Source organism: Rana temporaria, chromosome 10 (assembly GCF_905171775.1).
Source record: "Rana temporaria chromosome 10, aRanTem1.1, whole genome shotgun sequence".
Taxonomy (NCBI): Eukaryota; Metazoa; Chordata; class Amphibia; order Anura; family Ranidae; genus Rana; species Rana temporaria.
In genome coordinates, this window is record NC_053498.1 from 9,045,199 (window position 1) to 9,065,819 (window position 20,621).

A 20,621-nucleotide genomic window follows, 5' to 3' on the forward strand; every position below is an offset into this window, starting at 1 on the left:
AACCATTTATAATTTTCCTTCCAATTCCACAGTACGAATACTTTTTGAAGGCTATGTACTTCGAGGGGCACTGCATGGTGGATAGAGGAGAACAGGCTGCAGTGCCTTGAGTTCTGTCCTTTCACATGGATACACTTCTTGTTTACTACTCCTTTAAACTTCCTTCCGTTACCAGTGAATATCTTGTTTGTTGTTTCTAATTATACCCGCCCGCGGCGGCAATGTGGTCTGGCTAGCAGAATTTTTAGTGATAGAGCTGGACTCTGTGGGCAGAAGGACATTCTGACATAACATCCATACCACACGTGGGCAAATGTGTCTCCGGAATGCCATAAATCCCCGGTGACAGAATGACGTCGCAAGTTGAACTTGCCTCCAAGCTGTCCCCCTTCCCGCAGAGCCCCCGTCTTAGCCACCCTCTCGTATTTTGCGCTAATTAAAATGTGTTTTCTGATTTTTTCTTACAGAGCTCCACTTCTTCCTGACGGACCAACTCCCCCCGCCCTGCCCCTCGAGGACCTGAATGATATACCCTCCACCTTCCGAAGAAGAGCTTTGGGCAGGGCGAGCGGGGGGCGCCTTCCAACTAAATCTAAAATTAGCCCCCCTGCGAAACGGTCATCTGGGGATCGAGTGACACCTTCTAGAAGAGGAACACGAGAAGGAGGGGGGGGGCGGGGGCCAGGACCAGACGGGGAAAGAGAACAGAAAACACAGGAGGACTTGGAGGGATTCTACGCTTTGCAACCCCCAATAATAAGAAGAGGACGTGGATATGTAACAAATATAGGAACCCAACGAGCCGTGATAGGATCAAAAATTATAAACTCGTAAAACAGAACATTTTAAAGAAGGGGGGATTCCTAAGCCCCCCAGGTCTCGACTAACGGGTTCCAATTTCCGCAAAGGACTTTATTAATGGCCCAAGTCATGGACTACTGGCTGGTGTTGTTACTTTGCCTTATGGCAGGTAAGTGACTTTCTTGTGCTGTTTTATGACTATAGTGGCAATGTTAGGCCAAAACACCTGTGAGAGATTGAGAGATGCCCCCCGTCTTAACCCCTTCACTTGTTTATGATATTGGCACAGTAGGTTGATGTTAGAGTTTAACCTCCAAATGCAATGAGAATGCAATCCTATCTTTTGAGAATGTAAACCACGACCATGGTGGTGACAGCTTTCCTCTTGTCATGTTCAGTGTTGTTGACGGCATCATGGATGACATTCTCGAGGAAAGCCTGAAAGCCTTGGCTACTCTGTGGGTCTCCTTGGAGATGAGTCCAAAAAATGCACTTGACACCCCCAGTGTGGGCCAAAGTTTGATGGTGGGTTTCATGATACCCAGGATGTCAGGGGAGGGCTGGCAGCTTTAGGCCTGGGGGGCAAGTTCAGTCAAGTGGCCATTGAACCGCCAAATCAGCTCACCATCTATGACCCATCTGGTTTTTCAATGCAGCCTCACCAGTGCAGCCAACTCTAGTGCCCATCAATGCAGCCTGATCGATCACTGGGGCAGGTTACATGGGGTGTATGGGGGGAATGGGGGGTCAGCTATGGGTTTCAGGATCTCACCCCAGTGATCTCAGCAGGTCCTTGCATGCCACAGCCTCCTGGGGGGGGGGGGGCGGTAATGCTCCTGGCCATGGGGTCAAGTTGCAGCCAGCACCCAGCCCTGCGTCTCGACTCCCTGGGACACCCTGCCTCTGCCTGCTTCCAAAAATCCAGTCTTCGGGAGTTGGAGTTTCCTCTGCGCTGCTCTGTTTTCCACCCACCGGGAGCTTGAGCGTAGACTACAACTCCCGGAATGCAACAGCTAGCGGTCGGCCGCCGTGGCCATGCCCCCGGCCCAACTCCCTAGACCAGAATTAAAAAAATGGTAGCGGGCAGCGGCTGCCGGCCATTTTGAACATAAGTCAGGGCGGCCTGACCTGACTTGCCACCCTGCCCCCTGGCCCAGCCATCCCCTGAAGGATGTTGTTCCAGAGCAGTGGTTCTCAACCTCAGTCCTCAAGTACCCCCAACGGGCCACGTTTTAAGGTTTTTCTTTACTTTGCACAGCTTCTTTAAATCAATATCAACGACATGGTATTGATAAGAGCTTTATCTAAGGGAAGTTCCCAAAACATGGCCCGTTGGGGGTACTTGAGGACTAAGGTTGAGAACCTCTGTTCCAGGGCACCTTCTTGTTGCGCTTAGCACCTCCTTTCCCCAGTGCCTTCCCTCCTTTACTGCAGCCAGACATTTTGGATTTCTTCAGGCAAACTGATATTGGCACAGTGGTATAACCCAAAATGGGAAATCCAAAATGTTTGAGTTATCAACGGCCTAATACCCCGTACACACGATCGTTTTTCCCGTCAGAAAAAGTCAGACGAGAGTTTTGGTCTTGAATCCCCGACCGTGTGTATGCTCCATCTGACTTTTTCCAACGGAAAATCTGCCCGGAAAAAGAGAGAGAGCAGGTTCTCTATTTTACCGTCGGGAAAAAAATACGATCAGAATTTCTGATCGCGTGTACAAATCCCAACGCGCTAAATTCTGACGCATGTTCAGAAACAAATCGACGCATGCTCAGAGGCATAGAACTTAATTTTCTCGGCTCGTCGTAGTCTTTTACGTCACCGCGTTCTTGGCAGTCAAAAGTTCACCGAACTTTTGTGTGACCATGTGTATGCAAGGCAGGCTTGAGCAGAATTCCGTCGGAAAAACCATGCAAGTTTTTTCTAACAGGAATTCCGCTACGTACGGGGAATAAGAGGGAATATCCTCGCACTTTATAGAGATCTCTGACTTCCTGCTGTATTCAGGATTCCCAAAACTCGGCCATATTCAGCAAGCAGGCTTTGATTTTAGTTTGGCTCTTTTAGTTTGGCTCTTCTCCTGGAGAATAGATGCCCCCGTCTTAAGTCCTTTACTTGCTCATGATATTGGCACAGTGGTCCAATCCAAAATGGGAAATCCCAAATTGGGAAAACCAAAATCCCAAATTTCCCCCAATTTTGAGTTGACATTTACTCTTACTTCCTCTGATGTACATGATTACCAAAACTCGGCCACACTCAACAAGCAGGCTTTGACTTTGCCTTGAAATGTAGCTCTTCTCCTGAATAAAAGATGCCCCCCCTTCTTAATTCCTTTACTCGCTCATGATATTGGCACAGTGGTCCAATCCAAATTGGGAAATACACAATTTTGAGTTGACATCTCCTCTTACTTCACGCTGTGTCCAGGATTATCAATATCCGGCCACAGTCAACAGGCAGGCTTTGACTTACTCAGCAAGCAGGCTTTGATTTAAGTTTGGCCCTTCTCCTGAAGAAGAGATGGCCCTGTCTTAATTCCTTTACTTGCTCATGATATTTGCACAGTGGTCCAATCCAAATTGGGAAATCCCCAATTTTGAGTAGACATCTCCTCTTACTTCCTGTGATTTACATGATTACCAAAACTCGGCCACACTCAACAAGCAGGCTTTGACTTTTCCTTGAAGTGAAGCTCTTCTCCTGGAGAAGAGATGCCCTCTTCTTAAGGCCTTCGCTCCCACATGATATTGGCACAGTGGTCCAAACCAAACTGAGTGTCATGGATATGCAACAAAGTCTGCCTGCTTACCTGATCTCCATGTGTTCATTAGAGGCCTGACCCTCCTTCTGACTGTCTCTTATCACCTTCCTCCCTGTATGGCTCCACCCTAGGCCATCCCAGGAAGCCTATATTAACCATTGCACTGCTAGTCTGCTTCGCTGTTCAACAGTGTTGTTTGCTAAGTTCCTGTCGGCAGTGTGCTACGATCATCTTCCTGTGACTATTCCTGTTTGCCTGTGCCCCTGACCATTTGCCTGTTCCTCGGTTACCCCTGTCTGCCTGTTGCCCTGACCTCGGCCTACCCATCACCACCGTTTGTCCTGCTGGCTGCTTCCCCTCTCTCCCTGCAGAGTGTGACCTAGGGGATCCCGGGGGTCGCGACCTGGATCCAGTTGTGGCCAAGGCCATTCTCACCACTAGAGGCTCTGGTGAACACAAAACTGGGTCTTAGACTCCGCGCCCTGGGTGATCTTGGGTTCCCGCTTTCTCTCTGCTAGCAGCAGTCGGCTATAGGGTTCACTACCCCGTGGTGCATCCCTGACCCCAACAGGGTGCACTTGTCACCTGGCTACGGGTGACCTGACACTGAGAAATCCCAAATTTTGATTAAAAACCATCTATCTTCACCTGACCCAAAAACCTAATCCCTAATTTGAACAACATGTTTAATGGAAAACCATAACCTGACTGTAATACTAACTGTGAGATGGGCTAAATTAATTCTCCGACATGCTGGAAAATACAATCTGTCAGTTTGGTCCCTTTTTCCTCACACAAGTTGAATGCAGCTACTAGTTGCCTCAAATAAGAGATCTAGTTGTGGACCAATAAGACTAAACAACTCTGAACTTGCATTCATAGGACTGAGCAGAATTGATCTTTGGTGGACCACCAAACCTGTCATAGATCTGAACTTTATTACCATTACTGCTCTAAAAAAAATTGTCTTTTAGAGGGTCTATCATATATTATTTGCTCCTGGATCTTCGTAAGTGTGGTCCAGGCTTACCAGAAATTGCCCACTTTCAGCAAGCAGGCTTTGACTTGTTCTGGAGGTGCCCTAGGGTTCAACAGAACATTGGTTGGGAATATCCTTTCTCAATATTTTTCCCCAACTGGAACCCCTAAAATAGTTTTTAGGTCCTGAGGAATCCCCCTTACACTGGTGGTTAGTGGGAAGAATACAACTTCTTACGGTGGTATTCAGAATGCAACCCTTTCTGAAAACGTAGACATAACGTAGACATCACTGTTGTCACGCTGGCTCTGTCAATTGGCATTGGCCTTGGAACTGCAGTGGGCAAAATAATTATTTGATCCCCTGCAGGTTTTGTAAGTTTGCCCATTTACAAAGAAATGATCAGTCTATTATTTTTTTCATAGGTGAATCTTATATGATAGAGACAGAATATCGACCATATGGCCGGGGAGAAATCGCATCCCAAGCTGGCCCATTTTACTCATTGAATCCAATGTTAAACCCAAATTTTTATGGGTGAATCTGGCGGTGACTTTGGGGACCCGGTGCCGGCCATAGGTCCCCTGGACCCCAAACTTGGCACAGCACCCCCTGGGCACTGTCCCTACAGCCCCCCGGTGTCGGTGTATTTTTAGGACTTATGGCCTCAGAGATCGGGCGGGGTTATATTTACCGGGGTACCAAAAATAGAAAAATTGGTTAAACAATTACATGCAGGGTGTCATTTTGTTGAAAATCGTTGGGGGGCATCGAATGAGACCCCCCCCAGAGCTTTCTGTGAACCAGTCCCGAGCTATACCGGTTCAAAGTGCGGTTTTATGGTTACTGGAACCTTCTGGTTGGGGTACCGGGCACAAACTCGGTGTGGGAGTACCCCTAGATTTCCCCTACAGCCAGGGGCGGACTGACCATTCAGTCACTCGGGCACTGCCCGAGGGCCCCATGCCACTAGGGGGCCCCATCAGGGTTGCCAGGCTCAGGGGCCCCATAGTCTTCTATTGCCCGGGGGCCCCATGAGTTGTCAGTCCACCCCTGGGCCCAATGACACTAATGATGGGGCACAATTCCTCTCACTGACACCAAAGGTGAGGTTTGGAGATGAGGTTTGGTACTAGACCAATGGCTATACTTAAAAACAAAGCTGGCTTGGTTTGAGAATAGAAGAAATAAAAGAAAACAAATGCAGCCACCACATCAAAGAATTGATAATCTGCAATATAATAAAATGTTTTCTTTGGCTTTAATTCCAAATAAACAGATACAATAAATAACGTTGGTCCAATGACATTGGAAGGTTCCCCCGATCGTACGATTAAGACGTCGATCCATGGATCCTTTTCTCTCATTCTGGAGGTTTTCAAGTGTAACAACAATTGCCGGTTCCTTTCCGTTCTCCCCCCCGGCTGGCGCAGGGAATTAGACATGCTGATGCGGCAAGATTCCCTTGAAAGAGAATACAGGAGATTTGACAGCGGATGGAGGGGGGGGGGGGGAGGGGGGAGGGCGGCCATTACTGGCTGGTGGAGAGGAGGGAGAGGAGAGGGGGGGAGGGAGACAAAAAACGTGCCGCTGACGCATCGCTTTACACATGCAGCTGGTACGCGCTTCCGCACGATGGAGTGCGACGGATGACGGAAATGCAGACCAGCCGGAACCGGGGGGGGGGGGGGGGCGCAATGACAGTCCCATAATAAGGACAATGGGCTGTCACCCAACCAATTTATTACTTTTTAGCGCTTATTCATACCATTGGAATGATACCCCATCGCACCTTTCCAATGGGCGTGCATCGCGGTGCGCTTCCAAAAAATGGTGCAGGAACCATCACTGGGTCTCTATGCTTCTCTATGCAATGTAATGATACCCCATCGCACACTTTCCAATGGGCGTGCATTGTGGTACGCTTCCTAAATATGGTGTGTGTATCATCACTGGGTCTCTGTGCTTCTTCACCTCAATGGACGTGCACAGTAGCGGCTGGTGGCCTAATTTTTTTTGGGGTCGGTCTGGTCTCCCGCACCCCCCCTGGTCGATCGATCAGCCCCCACACTTACCCCAGCTAGTTTGCGGGCTTCCTCCTGGCGGCGGGCCTCTGCGACCCCACCTTCCTCAGCTTTGCGGCGGGCCAATAGGATCTTTTCTCCTCTCAGTCAATCAGCTCTCACCACCTGCTTCCTGAGCCGTGATTGGCCCCCGCACTTACCTTATCTAGGTTTCAGGCTTCCGCTGGGGCGGCGGGCCTCTGTGTTCCCACCTTCCTTGGCTTTACGGCGGTGCAGCTTCCCCTGCTTCTCCTCCCGCCCCCTCCAATAGGATCACTTCTTCTCTCAGTCAATCAGCTCTCACCACCTGCTTCCTGAGCCGTGATTGGCCCCCGCACTTACCTTATCTAGGTTTCAGGCTTCCACTGGGGCGGGGGGCCTCTGCGTTCCCACCTTCCTCCGCTTCATGGCAGTGCAGCTTCTCCTGCTTCTCCTCCCACCCCCTCCAATAGGATCACTTCTTCTCTCAGTCAATCAGCTCTCACCACCTGCTTCCTGAGCCGTGATTGGCCCCCGCATGTACCTTATCTAGGTTTCAGGCTTCCACTGGGGCGGCGGGGCCTCTGCGATCCCACCTTCCTCGGCTTCACGGCGGTGCAGCTTCCCCTGCTTCTCCTCCCGCCCCCTCCAATAGGATCCCTTCTTCTCTCAGTCAATCAGCTCTCACCACCTGCTTCCTGAGCCGTGATTGGCCCCCGCACTTACCTTATCTAGGTTTCAGGCTTCCACTGGGGCGGCGGGCCTCTGCGATCCCACCTTCCTCGGCTTCACGGCGGTGCGGCTTCCCCTGCTTCTCCTCCCTCCCTCTCCAATAGAATCACTTCTTCTCTCAGTCAATCAGCTCTCACCACCTGCTTCCTGAGCCGTGATTGGCCCCCGCACTTACCTTATCTAGGTTTCAGGCTTCCACTGGGGGCGGCTGGCCTCTGCGTTCCCACGTTCCTTGGCTTCACGGCGGTGCGGCTTCCTCTGCTTCTCCTCCCTCCCTCTCCAATAGAATCACTTCTCCTCTCGGCCAGTCAGGTCTCAGGACCCGCTTCCTGACCCGGGATTGGCCCAGAGGAGAATCAGGACGACAATAGCAAATATTAATTCGCCATTGTCACACAACTGGGTGAGCTTGGGGCGGAGTTCTCTGCGCCCCGAGCCCACCCTTTTTTTAAGCCAATTAGAGCTTCGGGTTCTAATCACATGCTTCTAAAAAAAAAACTCCCATTGGAATCCATGCGTCCAGTGCCCCGCATGTAGATTAGGGGCCGGATGCATGGATTAGGGGGGGTGGCACCCCATATGGACGGGTCGTCGCTGGACCTTCATTGTGGTACGCTACCAAAAAATGGTGGACTTTTTTGCTTGCAGCAGGTTACATTTTCAGTGCCATAGACTTCAATGGAAACACAAATATACTAAAATAGATTCCTCAATAGCCACAAAGGATAAAAATCCACTTTTTGTGCAGGAAACCCAGATCTTACCTGGTAAAAGTAGCAATGACATCATCATCACTGTGCTGTATAGAGCTGTGGGAGGGGCCCAGCAGGCTCCAGCCACTACAAAAAAAAGTCAGGAGGGGCGGAGACAAGACCAGTCTTCCTGCACAAGAGAGAGAGCAGAACTGTGGGAGGGGCACAGCAGGCTCCACCCACTACAAGTAGAAAACTACAGGAGGGGGCGGAGGTCAGACCAGTACCCCTGCACAAGGAGAGAGAGAGCAGAGCTGTGGGAGGCGCCCAGCAGGCTCCACCCACTACAAGTAGAAAACTACAGGAGGGGGCGGAGACCAAACCAGTCTCTGCACAAGGAGAGAGAGCAGAGCTGTGGGAGGGGCCCAGCAGGCTCCACCCACTACCAATAGAAAACTACAGTAGGGGTGGAGACCAGACCAGTCCCCTGCACAAGGAGAGGGAGCAGAGCTTTGGGAGGGGCCCTGCAGGCTCCACCCACTACAAGTAGAAAACTACAGGAGGGGGCAGAGACCAGACCAGTCTCTGCACAAGGAGAGAAAACAGAGCTGTGGGAGGGGCTCAGTAGACTCCACCCACCACCAATAAAAAAAACTACCATAGGGGTGAAGACCAGACCAGTCCCCTGCACAAGGAGAAGAAGCAGAGCTTTGGGAAGGGGCCCTGCAGCCTCCACCCACTAATAGTATAAAACTACAGGAGGGGGCGGAGACCAGACACTGGATTACTGAATGGATTTAGATGATATTTGCTTATCCGGGAGTTTAGCCTCAATGACTGTAATTGGCTCATCACATAAAGTTACAGCCTGGATACAATGTATATATTTAAAGTGTCTCAATCAGAACAATTCCCCCCCGACGCGTTTCATTAAAGACGTCTTTGTGCTCTTGAACTGTATTGTGAAAACAACACATCCCTTTGCTTATGTGGAGTTGATAATTACGGAGGTTAATACACGGCAAGCGGCGCATAAACCTCAAATTAATTAGCCGGCTTTGAAGGCGCAAACAAAGCTTGGCGGGCAAATGTCACCTCTGACGCGCCACACTGTACGGAGATAAAAAGGCGCTCAGTCTTCCATAGTAAGTGCTTTATTGCTGGGGATTAAATTGATGGGATTAGAGAGTGAAGATCGGCAAATGGCTCGTCAGGCAGGAAGCTGCTCTGCGTTTTCTATTTTTGCCCATCCAGTCCTGAGATTTGCTCAGCTCTGCCAGGCCACGTCTTGATCTTTTTCTGTCGCAGTTTCACTTTCACTTACAGGTCTTCTCCCCACTCTGTGACCGGGCAGTGAAAAGAGTGAAGCAGCGGACTAATGGCTGAGCTTGTCTCCGTCACTCTCCTCTCTAGACAGGTGCGATTCGTTTCGTTCCGAAATCGAAATTCTGACTCTTTTTTTTTTGGAAATCCGGATGTACCAATAGTAACAGATTTTTCCGAATCCGAAATAATGAAACGAAATTTCGGACTAAATTTGAATCCAATTTTATTCAAATTCAAATGGTTCACAAACCGAATTTCGGAAAAGAATAAAAAAATAAAGGAATAGAATAGTAAAGAATAGAATAAAACAGAACTAAATAGAAAATAAAAAAACCGAAGGAAATAAATAAATAGAAAATAAAAGAAAAGAATAGACTAGAAAAGAAAAGAGTAAAACAGAACAAAAAATAGATTAGAAAAAAAAGAACAGAATAAGATAACAATGGAAAAAACAGGAATAGAATAGATTAAAAGAAGAATAAAACAGAATTTAACCATCTTATGAAATTCGAATTTCAAATAGAATAAATTTGAATAGAAAAAAAAGAATAGAATAGAAAAATAACTAAAACAATAGCATCATAGCCCGGGTGAAGGTTTCGCTTTAATGCGTTTCCTTGTCCTCCGTCGCACATGGCGGTGCGCCGGACCCTCCCACCCCCACCGGTCAATCACTAATGCTTATTCCTGGAACCCTCATAAAGACATCTTTCTATTCCTGAATGTTTATCTTCCCATGGGAGATCAGAATCCAATGCTCCCTCCAGCCAATCACACGCAAGCCCTTCTGTCCTGAGGTGGGGGGGGGCGGAGTCGCGGGATAAAAACTGACGGAGTCAAGAAATAATATCACAAGTGTCATATCACCGCCTGGTAGATATAAAAAAGAAGACCTGACATTTATATTGACAAGGCTCTGACTTCTCTAGAGAGATCTTTATTTATAGACATGTGACTGAAATCTTCAAATCTCATTGGCTATAACTGAAAATAACTGTCATCTTTTTTTTTATCTTTATCCTTGTGTGATAGCTTTGTGAATTGTGACAAAAACCATGTCACGTTGTTGCCACTCATTTGTGCAATCGCAACGCAAACAGAACATATATATATAAAATTATGGAGAGGACGCAACACGTCAGGCGGGCGGTACGTTGTGACGTCATCACACTGGGTGGGGCTTATGCTCCTTATGCACAGATGAGTTGTTGCCACTCATTTGTGCAATCACAACACAAATAGAACATTCATATAAAATTACGGAGAGGACGCAACACGTCAGGCGGCCGGTACTTTGTGACGTCATCACACTGAGCGGAGCTTATGTCCCATCTTGGATTTTGCTGGATGGTTCGGTAAAACATGGCGTCACCCTTACCAACCCACTCCCACTCTCCCCCGTTTTGGGAAAACATGGTGTCACCCCTACCCCCGTTCAGTAAAACATGGTATCGCCCCTACCCAGCCCCCCAGTTCAGTAAAACATGGTATCACCCCTACCCAGCCCCCCAGTTCAGCAAAACATGGTGTCACCCCTACCCAGCCCCCCCAGTTCAGTAAAACATGGTGTCACCCCCTACCCCTGTTCAGTAAAACATGGTATAACCCCTACCCAGCCCCCCCCGTTCAGTAAAACATGGTATCACCCCTACCCAGCCCCCCCAGTTCAGTAAAACATGGTATCACCCCTACCCAGCCCCCCGGTTCAGTAAAACATGGTGTCACCCCTACCCCCGTTCAGTAAAACATGGTATTACCCCTACCCAGCCCCCCCCCCCCAGTTCAGAAAAACATGGTATCACCCCTACCCCTATTCAGTAAAACATGGTATCACCGCTACCCAGCCCCCCCAGTTCAGTAAAACATGGTGACACCCCCTACCCCCATTCAGTAAAACATGGTATCACTCCTACCCAGCCCCCCCCCCCCTCCGTTCAGTAAAACATGATATCACCCCTACCGAGCCCCCCCAGTACAGTAAAACATGGTATCACCCCTACCCAGCACCCCCGTTCAGTAAAACATGGTATCACCCCTACTCAGCCCCCCAGTTCAGTAAGACATGGTATCACCCCTACCCAGCCCCCCAGTTCAGTAAGACATGGTATCATCACCCCTACCCAGCCCCCCAGCTCAGTAAAACATGGTATCACCCCTACCCAGCCCCCCCCCAGTTCAGTAAAACATGGCATCACCCCTACCCCCCCCTGGTTTGGTAAAACAAGATGTCACCCCCTCTGGCCGGTTTCACCCGCATAGCAACACCACTGCTGACTTAATCCTTTGCTCTTGCAGGCTCCCCTCTTCCCTAAGACGCTCCATTGGTTGCAGGCCCTGTGATGTCATCAAGTACAATGCAGGGCTGGCACTACAATGGCAGGGGCAAGGCAGGGCTGGTACTACCCTCTATGGTAGACCCCGCTCACTACTCTGGGGATCTGTAGAGGCTCCCTAGACACCCCCACTGCCTGCTCTTTACTGCAGGGTTCCCAACCCTAACTATGACGAGTCGCGGGTAACTACACCGGCCACCCCTGTACCCCTACCCTACAACTGTTTTAACACACACTACAAAGGCATGGTCCACTACTGTCACCACCAGGAAACCTGTCCCCAAGAAATGCCATGAGGCCATCACTGGAGTGTGCATGTAGACAGGAGGTGGCTGCAAAGAGGATGCAGGAGATCAGCGGCACTGAGGTGTAACAAAGACAAGACCGATTCTTTATTATGTACAAAGCTTTAGCAAACTGACTGCGGCTGCAAGGTGCTGCCATGGAGGAGTTAAGATTCTAAGCCGTTCCATTAGGGGATGTCTTCCTCGACTTGTGAATTCTCAGCAAAACTTCCATTAAAAGGTTGAGAAGGGCCGCTTGAGCCCGAGGGGCCCTCAGACGCTGCCTCAGCACACAGCTTCCTCCCATTACACGCTTTAGTGCTGAACATCCGCTTTTTCCCCCAAACGGTAAAGAAGTCTGCACACCGGATATATAATATATACTCAAGACGCAATAATAGAGGCGCAAACACCAAACATGGAGACTCCATTTAAAGGTCCCAAAACCTACCGATATTTGATTGTGTAAAGCTGGCACACCGAGAGAGTGTTAAGGGTTATAACTGTAATGTTTTACAAAGCTTACAGTACGAAATATGGAAATGACCAGCCAAGTCAGCCACCCCAGGACATATCTTCACCACCAAGTAGCCAATATGGGCACCATGTGTAAGTTCCACATCCAGAGAAATAACAAGATGTACAGATTATTGATTACAGCAATATAAAGCCGAGGGGTCTTCTACTGAGTGCCTGGGATATTCTAGTGAGAGATCCAGCTCTTCTACGGAGTGCCCGGGGTCTTCAATTGAGTGCCCGGGGTATTCTATTGAGTGCCCAGGGTCTTCAATTGATTGCCTGGGGTATTCTATTGAGTGCCCAGGGTCTTCAATTGAGTGCCTGGGGCATTCTATTGAGTACCCAGGGTCTTCAATTGAGTGCCCGGTGTATTCTATTGAGTGCCCGGGGTATTCTATTGAGTGCCCGGGGTATTCTATTGAGTGCCTGGGGTATTCTATTGAGAGATCCAGGTCTTCTACTGAGTGCCCAGGTCTTCCATTGAGTTTTCTGGGTCTTCTACTGAGTGCCCGCGGTCTTCTGCTGAGTGTGCAGATCTTCTACTGAGTGCTCCAGGTCTTCCACTGAGTGTACCAAGTCTTCTACTGAGTTCCTGGAGTCTTCTACTGAGTGCCCGGGTCTTCCATTGAGTTCCATAGGTCTTCTACTAAGAGCCACAGGTCTTCTACTCGGTGTGTGGATCTTCCACTGAGTGGTCCAGGTCTTCTACTAAGAGGAACAGGTCTTCTACTGAGTGCCCAGGTCTTCCATTGAGTTCCTTGGGTCTTCTACTAAAAGCCACAGGTCTTCCACTGAGTGCCTGGGGTCTTCTACTGAGTGTGTGGATCTTCTAATGCTCCAGGCCTTCCACTGAGTGCCTGGGGTCTTCTGCTTAACGTCCCAAGTCTTCTACTGAGTTCCCCTGAGTCTTCCATTGAGTGTCTTGGGGTCTTCTACTGAGTGTGTGAATTTTCTATTGAGTGCTTCAGGTCTTCCACTGAGTTCCCGGTGTCTTCTACTGAATGCCCGGGTCTTCCATTGAGTTACTTGGGTCTTCTACTAAGAGCCACAGGTCTTCTATTGAATTCCCGGGTCTTCCATTGAGTTACTTGGGTCTTCTACTAAGAGCCACAGGTCTTCTACTGAATTCCCAGGTCTTCCATTGAGTTACTTGGGTCCTCTACTAAGAGCCACAGGTCTACTGAGTGCCTGGGACTTCCATTGAGTTCCTTGGGTCTTCTACTGAGAGCCACAGCTTTTCTACTGAGTGCCCAGGTCTTCTACTGAGTGTGGGGATCTTCTACTGAGTGTGGGGATCTTCTATTGAGTGCTTCAGGTCTTCTACAGAGTTTCCCCAATGTCTTCTACTGAGTGTCCGAGTCTTCCATTGAGTTCCTTGGGTCTTCTACTAAGAGCCACAGGTCTTCTACTGAGTGCATGGGGTCTTCTTCTACTGAGTGTGTGGATCTTCTACTAAGTCCCCTATGTCTTCTATGGAGTGCCCGGGTCTTCCATTGAGTTCCTTGGGTCTTCTACTATGAGCCACAGGTCTTCAACTGAGTGTGGGGGTCTTCTACTGAGTGCCCCATGTCTTCTACTGAGTGCCCGGGTCTTCCATTGAGTTCCTTGGGTCTTCTACTGAGTGTGGGGATCTTCTACTGAGTGTTCCATGTCTTCTACTAAGTGACCAAGTCTAGCATTGAGTTCCGTGGGTCTTCTACTAAGAGTCACAGGTCTTCTACTAAGAGTCACAGGTCTTCTACTAAGTCCCCGGGGTCTTCTACTGAGTGCCCGGGTCTTCAAAAGAGTTCCTTGGGTCTTCTACTGAGTGTGGGGATCTTCTACTGAGTGCCCCATGTCTTCTACTAAGTGACCGAGTCTTGCATTGAGTTCCTTGGGTCTTAGGGTTAGGTCTTCTACTAAGTGCCACAGGTCTTCTACTGAGTGCCTGGGACATCCATTGAGTTCCTTGGGTCTTCTACTGAGAGCCACAGCTTTTCTACTGAGTGCCCGGGTCTTCTACTGAGTGTGGGGATCTTCTACTGAGTGTGGGGATCTTCGACTGAGTGCTTCAGGTCTTCTACAGAGTTTCCCCAATGTCTTCTACTGAGTGTCCGAGTCTTCCATTGAGTTCCTTGGGTCTTCTACTAAGAGCCACAGGTCTTCTACTGAATGTCCGGGGTCTTCTTCTACTGAGTGTGTTCTACTAAGTCCCCTATGTCTTCTATGGAGTGCCCGGGTCTTCCATTGAGTTCCTTGGGTCTTCTACTACGAGCCACAGGTCTTCTACTGAGTGCCCCATGTCTTCTACTGAATGCCCGGGTCTTCCATTGAGTTCCTTGGGGGTCTTCTACTGAGTGTGGGGATCTGAGTGCCCCATGTCTTCTACTAAGTGACCAAGTCTTGCTTTGAGTTCCTTGGGTCTTCTACTAAGAGCCACAGGTCTTCTACTAAGAGCCACAGGTCTTCTACTAAGTTCCGGGGTCTTCTACTGAGTGTCTGAATCTTCCATTGAGTTCCTTGGGTCTTCTTCTTAATGCCCCATGTCTTATACAGAGTGCCCGTGTCTTCCATTGAGTTCCTTGGGTCTTTTACTACGAGCCACAGGCCTTCAACTGAGTGTGGGGGTCTTCTACTGAGTGCACCATGTCTTCTACTGAATACCCGGGTCTTCCATTGAGTTCCTTGGGTCTTCTACTGAGTGCCCCATGTCTTCTACTAAGTGACCGAGTCTTGCTTTGAGTTCCTTGGGTCTTCTACTAAGAGCCACAGGTCTTCTACTAAGTCCCCGGGGTCTTCTACTGAGTGTCTGAATCTTTCATTGAGTTCCTTGGGTCTTCTACTGCGTGCCCCATGTCTTCTACAGAGTGCCCGGGTCTTCCATTGAGTTCCTTGGGTCTTTTACTACGAGTCACAGGTCTTCAACTGAGTGTGGGGGTCTTCTACTGAGTGCCCCAATGTCTTCTACTGAATGCCCGGGTCTTCCATTGAGTTCCTTGGGTCTTCTACTGAGTGTGGGGATCTTCTACTGAGTGCCCCATGTCTTCTACTAAGTGACCGAGTCTTGCATTGAGTTCCTTGGGTCTTCTACTAAGAGTCACAGGTCTTCTACTAAGAGTCACAGGTCTTCTACTAAGTCCCCGGGGTCTTCTACTGAGTGTCTGAATCTTCCATTGAGTTCCTTGGGTCTTCTTCTTAATGCCCCATGTCTTATTCAGAGTGCCCGGGTCTTCCATTGAGTTCCTTGGGTCTTTTACTACGAGCCACAGGCCTTCAACTGAGTGTGGGGGTCTTCTACTGAATGCCCGGGTCTTCCATTGAGTTCCTTGGGTCTTCTACTAAGAGCCAAAGGTCTTCTACTAAGTTCCCGGGGTCTTCTACTGAGTTTGTGGATCTGCTACTTTTCACAGATTTATTTGTAAAAAAAATGTTGAAACCCATTTCTCATTTTCCTTCCACTTCACAACAATCATGGGCCCCTTGTGTTGGTCCCTCACATAAAATCCCAATCCCGCGTTTTTGGTTGTACGATGACAAAACGTGGAACCTTCCAAGGGGGTATGAATACTTTTTCCAGGCCCTGTAGACGTTGTCCTTGTCCGTAGACTCGAAGCTCTGATCTTGCTGTAAAGCACAGGATGACTCCACACTGTTTAATTATTTAGGATCCGGGAGGGGGGAGGATGTAGCGGAGCAGTAAACAATCTATGGAAGGCACCGCGAAACGCATGCAAGGTTTGCAGGAAACGGCGCCTTCCCCACAAGCTTTTCAGGCTATCCGGGATTATAAACCTCCGACATCGGCAGATCTGTCGTCTGTGTGGATTCTGTGTTACTCTTTACTGATTGTCTAAAATTCGTATATTTTTTTCCTTTGGGTGATTCCTGAACAGAGGTGGCGCCATCCTTCTGGAGAGAAAAGCAGATTAAACTGGTTGTAAACCTCAGACATGAAATAGGAACAAAGCACATCCCTCTATAGTGGGTACTTGTCTCAATCCAGAGCACTAAGTATCCTTTTTGTCTGCTGCCTCCTTCCTCTGCCATCAGCATATATTAACTCTGACAAGTTTTCCTGACACCAAGAGGTGAAAAGGTGACAGGGGAGGTATCTCCTGCACACAGCCTGTGATTGATAGTCTCGGCTCTGTTCCTGTGTGCTGTGTGAAGGTGACTGGGGAGGTATCTCCTGCACACAGCCTGTGATTGATAGCCTCGGCTCTGTTCCTGTGTGCTGTGAGAAGGTGACAGGGGAGGGATCCCAAGCACACAGCCCATGATTGTCAGCCTCGGCTCTGTTCTTGTGTGAATGTGACAGGGGAGGGATCTCCAGCACACAGCCTGTGATTGACAGCCTTGGCTCTGTTCCTGTGTGCAGGTGACAGGGGAGGGATCCCAAGCACACAGCCCATGATTGTCAGCCTCGGCTCTGTTCCTGTGTGCTGTGTGAAGGTAGCAGGGGAGGAATCTTCAGCACACAGCCTGTGATTGACAGCCTCGGCTCTGTTCCTGTGTGCTGTGAGAAGGTGACAAGGGAGGGATCTTCAGCACACAGCCTGTGATTGACAGTCTCGGCACTGTTCCTGTGTGCTGTGTGAAGGTGACTGGGGAGGGATTTCCAGCACACGACCTGTGATTGACAGCCTTGGCTCTGTTCCTGTGTGAAGGTGACAGGGGAAGGAAAACTCCAGCACACAGCCTGTGATTGACAGCCTCGGCTCTGTTCCTGTGTGCTGTGTGAAGGTGACGGGGAGCGATCCCCAGCGCACAGCCCTTGACTGACAGCCTCGGCTCTGTTCTTGTGTGCTGTGTGAAGGCTCACCTCCCTGCCCCTGCTTTCTGAAAGCTCAGACAAGCTGTATAAATTCTGCACTTTGAAGGGTTTCAGAGAAAAGAGAGCTGCAGATAAACAGGTACAAATTATGTAGGAGGATTTTTTTATTTATTTTTTATTTCTGTGTATCACCTGAGGCCGGTCACTTGTAGGTAAGGGTTGACAACCACTCAGGGGGTGTATTGTGATCTCTGTGAGAGAAAATAAATCTCCAGAAGTGTGACATTGTTACATTATGTATTATGTTGCACTTACCATGAAGAAATATCTCTGATGACAGGTCCTCTTTACCTGTGATAGTGGGCACAATATAGAAGCTGCATGTTGTGAACCTGTACTTGCTGCTCTTTGTAACCCCTCCCTATCTGTCTCTTGTCCTCTAGCGCCCTCCTGCTGGTCAGGCTGTGTAGAGGTAGAATCGGAAACAGAAGCCGTGGTAGGCCATGAATTTAAGATCCGGTGTATCTCCTGCAAGAAGAGAGGCGAGACAGTCGCCAAAACCTTCACCGAATGGTTCTTCAAAGGGGAGGGCATGGAAAGGTTTGACGAGGTGAGCTCATGCCGGATAAAGTGTATATGCTTGAGGATTTTTATTTTTTTATCTGAAATATATATATATATATTTACAAAATAAATGAAGAAAAACTGTTTAATTATTTAATAATAATAATAATAATAATAATAATAATAATAATAATAATAATTAATAAGGGGTTAAAATATATGCCTGGGATTTTTTTCTTTTTTTATCTGAAAAAAATATATTTACTAAATAAATTAAGAAAAACTGTTTAATTATTTATTTAATAATACTAATAATAATAATAATAATAATAATAATAATAATAATAATTATTATTATTAAGGGGTTAAAAATATGCTTGGGATTTTTATTTTTAATCTGAAAAAAATATATATTTACAAAATAAATGAGGAAAAACTGTTTAATTATTTAATAATAATAATAATAATAATAATAATAATAATAATAATAATAATAATTAATAAGGGGTTAAATATATGCCTGGGTTTTTTTTTTTATCTGAAAAAAATACATTTACAAAATAAATGAAGAAAAACTGTTTAATTATTTAATAATAATAATAATAATAATAATAATAATAATAATAGAAAATTAATAAGGGGTTAAAATATATGCCTGGGATTTTTATTTTTTTTATCTGAGAAAAATATATTTATAAAATAAATTAAGAAAAACTGTTTAATTATTTAATAAAAATAATAATAATTATTAAGGGGTTAAAATATATGCCTGGGATTTTTTTTATTTTTTTATCTGAAAAAAATATATTTACAAAATAAATGAAGAAAAACTGTTTAATTATTTATAATTAATAATAATAATAATAATAATAATAATAATAATAATTAAGGGGTTAAAATATATGCTTGGGATTTTTTTTTTATCTGAAAGAAATATATTTTACAAAATAAATGAAGAAAAACTGTTTAATTATTTATAATTAATAATAATAATAATAATAGATTCAAAGAGATTTGCTCTTTTTTTGCGAAGGCACAGGGCAACGATTTTGCCCTGCGCCCCCGCAAATTTGCACCGCTGCCCTCGATTCACGGAGCAGTAGCTCCGTAAATTGCGAGGGCGCGCCGGCAAAATTGCCCGGCGTAAGCGCGCGCAATGTAAATGATCCCGCCGGGGGCGGGAATCATTTAAATTAGGCACGCTCCCGCGCCGAGCGTAGAGCGCATGCTCCGTCGGGAAACTTTCCCGACGTGCATTGCGGCAAATGACGTCGCAAGGACGTCATTTGCTTCAAAGTGATCGTGAATGGCGTCCAGCGCCATTCACGAATCACTTACGCAAACGACGTAAAATTTGAATGTCGCGACGCGGGAAGGGCGGGTATACTTTAGCATTGGCTGCCCCTACTATTAGAAGGGGCAGCCTTACGCTAAAGACGCCGTACGGAAACTCCGTAACTTGCGTACGCAGGGCCCGCGCAACGTTGTGAATCGGTGTTAGTATGCAATTTTCATACTATACACAGATCACAATGGGAGCGCCCCCTAGCGGTCAACGCAAGAATGCAGCCTAAAATACGCGTGGCATAAGAGCCTTATGCCACGCAGATTTTAGGCTGCAGTCGGCGTTACGATGTTCCTGAATCAGGAGCATTCGTAACGCCGGAGCAAGTCAGCAATTGCGCTGCGTAACCTACGGTTACGCAGGGGCAATTGCTTACTGAATCTGGGATAATAATAATAATAATAATAATAATAATAATTATTATTAAGGGGTTAAAATATATGCTTGGGATTTTTTTTTTTTAAATCTGAAAAAAATATATTTACAAAATAAATGAAGAAAAACTGTTTAATTATTTAATAAAGGGTTAAAATATATGCCTGTGATTTTTTTTTATATGATTTCAAATATATAATTAAAAAAAGTAACAAAAAAAAGTCAGTTTATGTCACGTGATTGAGAAGTCCATCCGACCACCACCCCCCAAGCCATAAGACACTGTGAGTGGGCAGGCATTAAAAAATATATATATATATATATATATATATATATATATATATATATATATATATATAAAAATATATTAAAAAAATATAAATATATATATTAAAAAAAAACTATTTAATTATTTACTCAGGGGGTAATAAGCCTGGGAAAATGTTTTAAAAATATTTTTAAAAATATATTTAAAAAGGTTACATTTATGTCACCTGATTGAGAAGTTCATCCTCAACCCCACCACCCAGGAAATGAGGGGGGGGGGTCTTTTGAACTTGCTGCATTGTGAGAATCTCGCAGTGTGCGGTGAAATCAGAGGAGTCGGTACAACTGTACAAGACTGAAGGCCGGAGTGCCGCTTTAAGGAAAGGTCTGGGAATTATCAGTGCGGAGATGAGGAGCTCCGACACTTTTCTCCGTAGCCGACAGCCATACAGAACTTCAAAGGTATTCTGGCAGCTCTGCGCTCCTCGCAAACCCTGACAGATCATCGCATGCGAGACGCATAAATATTCCAACACTTATTTTTCACTTTTTTTTATTATGTGATAATAAGTCTATTAATAACATTTGCTGCTATCGAGGGGGAAGAAGATGTCATTACTGCCGAGAAATTCCCAGCAAATTTGTCCTTTTTATTCTTGTCAAATAATAGAGAGGATAGAGAGAGATTTCCCCTCACTTCCTGTCCCAGTGACACCAGGAGAATAAATGAGAAGGTATGGGTGTCACTGGGGCAGGAGGATTTAAAAAAAAAAATATATTTTTTGCAGTGTTTGTCCCCATTGTGGAGATATCCCCCTTACTTCCTGTCCTTGTAACACCAGGAC

General features: G+C 46.8%; 1 protein-coding gene across 2 annotated transcripts in view; it reads left to right on the top strand.

Moving 5' to 3' along the window:
* Positions 1 to 468: 468 nt before the first annotated feature.
* SCN1B (sodium voltage-gated channel beta subunit 1) overlaps positions 469 to 20,621 on the top strand; it is a 32,812-nt gene continuing 12,659 nt past the window's right edge. For both annotated transcript variants that reach the window (XM_040327162.1, XM_040327163.1), the window contains exons 1-2: positions 469 to 970; positions 17,669 to 17,835. In XM_040327162.1, the coding sequence (XP_040183096.1) occupies positions 919 to 970; positions 17,669 to 17,835 (219 nt within the window). In that variant the 5' untranslated portion in view covers positions 469 to 918. The remainder of the gene's footprint in view (positions 971 to 17,668; positions 17,836 to 20,621) is intronic.